General features: G+C 39.3%; 1 protein-coding gene across 3 annotated transcripts; it reads left to right on the plus strand.

Annotated features, from left to right (window-relative positions):
• The first annotated feature begins 6,874 nt into the window (after window positions 1–6,874).
• am5 (adrenomedullin 5) lies at window positions 6,875–7,903 on the plus strand. Of its 3 annotated transcripts, none has more exons than XM_011488015.4 (4): window positions 6,875–7,006; window positions 7,136–7,231; window positions 7,323–7,463; window positions 7,599–7,903. In XM_011488015.4, the coding sequence occupies exons 2-4, from the start codon at window positions 7,155–7,157 to the stop codon at window positions 7,756–7,758; spliced, it is 378 nt and encodes a 125-aa protein (XP_011486317.1). In that variant the 5' UTR covers window positions 6,875–7,006; window positions 7,136–7,154; the 3' UTR covers window positions 7,759–7,903. The 3 variants fall into 3 exon arrangements, with proteins under 3 accessions (XP_011486317.1, XP_011486318.1, NP_001098363.1); XM_011488016.4 differs by having other exon boundaries at window positions 7,602–7,903; NM_001104893.1 differs by lacking the exon at window positions 6,875–7,006 and having other exon boundaries at window positions 7,155–7,231; window positions 7,602–7,758.
• Window positions 7,904–7,954: the final 51 nt, after the last annotated feature.

Here is a 7,954-nt window from a genome sequence, read left to right on the forward strand (position 1 = left end):
CTCGTCCTGTCTTCATCGTCGACATGCTTTTGCTGAAATCTGTCACAAAATGTTAAATAACAGCCTCACCAGACTTTATTTATGGTGACATAATCTGAATTGACTGATAATTGTGTATGTTATTTATGTTAAAAGAGTCTGCAAGCTTCTTTAAGAAAAAATCTGATCAGTCATATCAAGAGTTTGCACAAGTTTAAACTCCTGTAACTTTGTTTTGTTGCCACAAGATGGCGTTATTGCAGCTGAGCCAGTACTTACCGATGAGACTACTCACTCACTGGTCACCTCCGTTTGCCTTGGTGTCGGAGATTCAACAAGGTACTGGAAACACTCTTCAGAGAGTTTGGTCCATATTGACATGATGGCATCACGCAGTTGCTGCTGATTTGTCGGCTGCACATCCATGATGCTAATCTCCCGTTCTACCACATTCCAAAGGGGTTCTTTTGGGTTGATATCTGGTAACTGTGGAGGCTATTTGAGTCCAATGAACTCATTGTCATGTTCAAGAAACCAGTTTGAGATGACTCAGTGTCATGACATGGTGCGTTATTTTGCTGGAAGTAGCCATCAGAACTGTGGCCATAAAGGGATGGACATGGTCAGCAACAATTCTCATGAAGACTGGTGTTGCCACCATGCTCTATTGGTACTAAGGGGCCCAAAGCATGTCAAGAAAATATCCTCCCACACCATTACACCACCACCACCAGCTTGAACCGTTGATACAAAGCAGGATGGATGCTTTTACAGTGGTGGACAAAATTGTTGGTACCCCTCAGTTTAAGAAAGAAAGTCCACAATGCTCACTGAAATGACTTGAAACGTTCAAAAGTAACAATAAATTAAAATTTATTGAAAATTCAATAATCAAAATCAGCCATCACTTTTGAGTTGTTGATCAACAGAATTATTTAAAAAAAACAACTAATGAAATAGGGCTGGACAAAAATGATGGTCCCTCCATAAAAGACTGAGAACTAATTGCCCAGGGGGTCATGATGAACTCAGGTATGTCCTCAGTCAGTCTGCCTATTTAAAGGGAGACAAATAGTCACGTTGCTGTTTGGTGAAAAGGTGTTTACCACACTGAACATGGACAACAGAAAGCAAAGGAGAGAATTGTCCCAGGACATTAGAAACTAAATTATAGACAAACATCATAAAGGTAAAGGCTATAAAACCATCTCTAAGCAGCTGGAAGTTCCTGTGATGACAGTGGCACATATTATTCAGAAGTTTAAGACCCACAAGACAGTAGCCAACCTCCCTGGACGTGGCCGGAAGAGGAAAATTGATGAGTTTTGTTTTTAGCCAGAGTGGACTTCATGGGAGACGACCAAGGAGTACACCACTGTTGAAAGGAAATCACAGAAAAGCCAGACTGGAATTTGCAAAAATGCATGTTGACAAGCCACAAAGCTTCTGGGAAAATGTACTTTGGACAGATGAGACAAAACTGGAGCTCTTTGGTAAGGCACATCAGCTCTATGTTCGTAGACTCAAAGATGAAGCATACAACGAAAAGAACACTGTCCCTACTGTGAAACATGGAGGAGGCTCAGTTCTGTTTTGGGGCTGCTTTGCTGCATCTGGCACAGGGTGTCTTGAAGTTGTGCAAGGTAAAATGAAATCTCCAGATTATCAAGGCATTCTGGATAGAAATGTGCTGCCTAGTGTCAGACAGTTTGGTCTCAGTCGCAGGTCATGGATCTTCAAATAGGACAACGATCCAAAACACACAGCCAAAAACCCCCAAGAATGGCTGAGAGAAAAGCGTTGGACTATTCTGAAGTGGCCTTCTATGAGCCCAGATCTGAATCCAATTGAACATCTGTGGAAGGAACTGAAACATGTCATTTGGAGAAGACACCCATAAAAAACTGAGACAACCGGAGCAGTTTGCTTATGAGGAGTGGGCCAAAGTAACTGTGGACAGGTGCAGAAGGCTTATTGACAAATACAGAAACCGTTTAATTGCAGTGATTGCCTCAAAAGGTTGTGCAACAAAATATTAAGTTATGGGTACCATCATTTTTGTCCAGCCCTATTTCAGTAGTTGTTTTTTTTAATAATTCTGTTTATTGACAACTCAAAAGTAATGGCTGATTTTGATTATTTAATTTTCAATAAATTTTAATTTATTGTTACTTTTGAACGTTTCAAGCCATTTCAGTGATCATTGTGGACTTTCTTTCATTAACTGAGGGGTACCAACAATTTTGTCCTCCACTGTATGTTGTCTACACCAAATTCTGATCCGACCATCCGATTGTCTCAGCAGAAATGGAGATTCGTCAGACCAGACAACGTTTTTTCAATCTACCAGTGTCCAATTTTGGTGATTCTCTGTCAATTGTAGTCCCAGTTACATATTCTTAGCTGACCGGAGTGGCACCTGGTGGTCTTCTACTGCTGTAGCCCGTCTGCCTCAAGGTTGGACGGGTTGTTCGTTCAGAGATACTCTTCTGCAGACTTCGGTTGTAACCAGTGGTTCTTTGAGTTCTTGTTGGAGCCAGTCTGGCCCTTCTCCTCTGTCTTCTGACATCAACAAGGCATTTCTGCCCACAGAACTGCACTTTCAAATGTGTTGAGTTGCTGCCATGTGATTGGCTGATGAGAAACCCTCATTAACCTGCAGTTGGACAGATGTGCCTAATAAAGTGGCCAGTGAGTGGGTAGTGCATGGAAGTAGCAGCTTGTTTGAAAAATACAAGGAGTTTCCCCAGAAAAAAAATCCTAAATTTGTTCCTTAATGTGTCTGGAGAAACTTGAAATAAACTGAAATAATCAGCTTTTAGCTCACAAGTAAACATTAACTATAACCTATTTCAACATTCAGTTTACGGGCTGCAGACTCTCAGCAGACATTTCCCCAGGTGATTCATACGAGACGGTGACATGCGGGTGAAAGACAAGCTTTCCTGTCAGGATGCTCTTTCTTGTGCCCAGCGGGGTGAGGAAACAACACAGTGGGGGTAAGAGGTGGATGACTGGTGATTCCTGGCTTAAAACAACAGGATACGCGTTACGTCAGAGTCGGTGGGAGAAAAGTTGGAGGAGTTCTCACAATGTGACCTCTTTGTAGTAAACACATATTCAGTCAAGATGAATTACATGTTTGATAAGTCATAGCTTAGACGATAGTGACCTTGTGAACCCCTGCCAGTGGTAGACCACAGTTATGGATGATGTGTAAATTTGTCACACCGTGACAGCATGTTACACCACCTGCAGTTCAATAAATCTTGTAGTCAAAACATAGTTGACAATGTAAAGGCAGATTATTTTAATTTAAATTTTTACAGGTGTCCCCACTTGTACAGGTAAAATCTAGATTCTTGAGTTGCACAGAGTAGTTCTTCTTATTATCCATCCATCCATCTTCTTTCATTCATCCTGAACTGGGTATCAGGGGAAGCAGTTTAAGCAAAGATGCCCAGACTCCGGCCACTTCCTCCAGCTCCTGTGGGGGAACCCTGAGACGTTCCCAGGCCAGCCGAGAGATGCAGTCCCTCCAGTGTGTCCTGGGTCTTCCCCAGGGCTTCTGCCCAATGGGACATGCCCGGGACACCTCCCTAGATGCCCGAGCAACCACGGCTGGTTCCTCTGGATGTGGAGCGGCTCTACTCTGAGGTCTCTCCGGGTGACCGAGCTTCTCACCCCATCTCTAAGGGAACGCCCAGCCGCCCTATGGAGGAAGCTCATTTCAGCCGCTTGTGTTCGCGACCTCGTTCTTTCGGTCATGACCCAGAGCTCATGATCATAGGTGAGTATTGGAACGAAGATTGACCAGTCTCTCTTCACCACAACGGACCAGTTCAGTAAGCGCATAACAGCGGACACTTCACCAATCCGCCTTTTGATCTCACGCTTCAATCTTCCCTCACTCATGAACAAGACCCCGTGACATTTAAACTACTCCACCTGGCGGTGCAGGCCCTCATCCTAGCCGTAATCCTATCTTCCATAAACAAATGGAACCTCAGATCCTGGATCCCTTATGATGTGAATCAAAAACACACATTTGTAAAACTTTCCTCAAGTTCCTGCTGACCTAAGTGCTTGAGCATTAGACTGCAGATACCAGAAGGTAGTATTTTTTCTCATTCATCAACTGATCCCACATAACTTTAAAGCATCGATAAAAACAAGTAGTTATCAAACTGCAACAAAATTTGCAAATTTAAAAACATGTATAGGAATTAGGAGCGATCCATTTACAATATTTAAGCACAATACTTTTTATTATTTTGAAATTTATGTAGGTTGTGGTATATTAAAGTTTTTTTTTTGCTGTTGTAAAGATACTTTGACCTCTTCCAAAAATACAAAACAAAAATAAAAAAAATTGATTAAGATAGGACGCAAGAGAGTATTAACTGGTCTTCTTGGTGTCCTTTGACGCCATCAGTTAGGAAAACGTAGAGATGCACGCATGAAGAAACCATGGTGGTCAATGATTTGCCTACTAAGATACAGTAAAGTATCATAGCCTAGTGCCTAGAAACCACATATGTGCATTTAGAGAACACGGAAATTGCTTTTGTTTAGCAAACAAAGGTAAACCCCTCCTAAAAGTCTAAGTCAAAATTGAGGCATGATTATTAATAAAAAAGAGAGTAGCGCTTTGATATTTTGAGAAATAATGCTAAACATTCTGTCCCCGCTCTGTTCCCCCTGAGTCTTGAAGTCAGACAATGACTCCAAGGTGCATCTAAATTTAAACAAAACATTTTAAAAGGAGCGTTAAAATCAAGGCCCTGGAATGGAACTTCTAGCGTAATGAATTTAGTCTATTTTAGAACAAGTAAATTTCCATGCCCAACTGGACTATTTAGGTGAAAACAGACTAAGAACACTCAAGAGACAGTTATGAACTGGATCAGGAACTACCATGAGAATCTGTTGTTATTTTGTACCTTGACGGCTGGCTATTGATTGTCTGAGACTAAAAGTTGGCCTTTGGTGTTTAATATTCTTTTCAAATGATCACTTACATTTTTAAATAAACTTTAATAACTAAGTCATTGAAGAAGCGATAATATGTTTTGACTAATTTCATAAAATAAGTTAAACATTTTTTGCATTAACATTTGTCATAGAGATTTTTTAATAGTTATCAGGAATAGAAATTTAATGACATTTTGTACTTAAACACAAAATGTAGTTTAAGTTTTTTAGACATTTGATTTCTCTCTTCAGTAATTTAAAAATAATTGAGATTTCTCAGTCTTACTGTCTCCTTTTTATCTCCTGATGTTTTCTAATAATTTTTGGGTTAAATGAAGAAAAAAATCCTTTTAGTTACCATCAAAAATGTGAGAAATTAAGCTGGAAAGACAATGATCTAAATTAGTTTTTCAAAACAAATATTGATTGGCAATCCTCTGAAAAGATAAACAAAAAAAAAAACTAACATTAACAATTATTAACAAATACTTAGCTGAATATGTTTATATATATATGAGTCTTTATGAGTTTTTGTGTAACATTTTGCTGTGTTCATTTATCTTTAAAAAAGTTATTTGTGGCAATGTTTGATATTTTTAGTATAAACCCAGCAACTTTTCTTACAGATATATTTTTGATTATATTACACATAAATTCCACAGTGAACCTGAAACTGTCCAAAAACTCTATTCTGAGAGTTAAATGTTTTCACTACAAAAATCGAGATCAAACAGTTTTTATATTATTTAACAAATAAAAAACCTGTTGAGACCAATTAAAAATAAAGCAAGGACAAGGTCAAAACAATGGAGAAAATATAGTGTAGAAGCCGAGGCGAAGCTTCACTTGGATTTATTCCAAGCGGTATTACAATAATGCGTTATAACTCTAGTAATGTTTGATTTAAATTAAAACTTTCAAAGCTAAAAACCTTTTGTAACTTCCCCATTGAATTTTGAATGATAACTATATTAATGTGTTATTCTTATGTCATTTTAAACAGCTGATGAGTGAGTTCACACATTACATTTTACTGGCATTTAAGCATTCACTTTAATACATTTTTGTCATTTTAAGCTTCTCCAACTAGTGACGTCTTGTTTAAATGGCTTTTAAACTTGGTTGTCATTCTAAAATATCAGAGCAGATTTTTATTTCATATCTATGTTTGCTTTTGTACCACTTTTCCCTGATTTCCCCATAGCAGCTTCCTCTGGCAAACAATCTCTGCGTATGTTATTCGTCAGAATGGAGCATAATCCATGCGTAATGAAAGGTGAAATATTAATCTTTTGAGTGCCCATGTTTTTTTTTTGAATGTCAATTGCACTAGCCTGAAAATGGTAAATTTAGATGAAAGTCCCAATTTAAAAAGTGTTTTGTCAATGTTATACCTTCAAATAGAATAGACTTTCTTTTTGCTATAGTTTCCTCATTTGCTTGTAGGACAGCTGCAAGATCAAGAGGCTGGGGTAGGGGGGGCCATGTGGATATGAGTGAAGGACGTATCAAGAGTAAACACGGCAAAAGTGAGTCAAGGGAGAAAGGCACAGGAAAAATGAGGTGATAAAGAAAAACTCGGAGCAGAATCGGGGCTATTTTGGGCTGAGCGGGCTTCCTGCAGGTGATGGAAATGAAAGATTTCTAGAACAATTGCTCAGCAACAAGTGAGGAGGCGAGGGAGGCGAGGGATAGAGGAGGATGTGTATGTTGGGGGGGGGGGGGGGGCACAACTAGAGCGAAGAGCAAGCATGGGACTCAATGTAAACATCACAAAAGGTCACCTAAAATATAGTTATGTTCTAGAATACCTGTAGGTTGTTTATGTTCCCCTCACAGTAAACAGATTCAAACTGCCGAATGTAATTGATTAATTGCCGCTGGGAAGAACCTAACCTGCTCCCACACTTGGACCAACACTGAAGACACACCCCCTCATCCTGCCATCATGTTATAAAGAAGGTTGAGCAGGGAGGGCATGACAGACGCTCAGCGAGGACGCCGCTAATGGTTTTATCACAGCATCACAGCTGCTATTTGAAAGTTTTCAGAGGTAGGTTGTTTTTTTTTTGGCTTTGAGCTACTTCAAATTCAGATTGCATTTTTTGACTTTAGAGATGCTTTGTTGTAAAAAAAACAATAAAATAATAAGAGTTCAAATGTGTGCTTTATCCTCTTTAAGAACTGTAGGAGACCCCGGTATGGAGATAGCTTTTCTGCTGCTGCTGACTGTGTCCTTGACTACCGCCGGCCCACTCAAACTAACTCCAAAAAGAGAGTAAGAACAACAACAACAACAAAATATTTAAAAAATGTTCACAAAAATCCTACTTATTGATCTTATTGTGTCAATTTTCCTGTCCCTGCAGGTCTGAGGTGGGCGTTACATTTTTTGGAACACCTGTCCAGACTGGAGCCACAGGAAGGGCAGACAAGGATGCTCCACCTTTGAAGGTCGTCCCTTTCCATTCGGAGGGCAAACGTTTTGGGCTGGAACCTCTGAAACAAAGGTGCACAATTCAAAAAATCTAAAATTGAACAATTAAAAAGCAAATTATGGAAAATTGTAAAGATTTTTGAGCAAAAATTGTACTTTAATCATAAAGTTCATGGCAAATTTTCCTTTTTTTTCTCCTCCCCATAAGCAGTGCATTGATTCTGCGCCTCAGACGGGCTCTTCAGCGTGGATGCCAGCTCGGGACATGCCAACTACACAACCTCGCCAACACTTTGTACCACATCAACAAAACAAATGGAAAAGAGGAGTCTACGAAGGCCCATGACCCCCAGGGATATGGAAGATAGCAAAAAAAAGAAAAAGAAAAAAAGAAAGGACATATGTCCCCAGAGGACTGAGGACATATCTCCATTTATTTACAACCAAACATCTCCAAACATGTTCAAAGTAACTGGTACTTTTAGATTAATGACTGTCGAGCACATGGATTGTGCGTGATCATTTTTGTATTTTATTCTTAAATAAATTTATATATATTTAAAT

This window comes from Oryzias latipes, chromosome 19, assembly GCF_053564925.1.
Source record: "Oryzias latipes strain Hd-rR chromosome 19, Olatipes_Hd-rR_3.1".
Classification (NCBI taxonomy): domain Eukaryota; kingdom Metazoa; phylum Chordata; class Actinopteri; order Beloniformes; family Adrianichthyidae; genus Oryzias; species Oryzias latipes.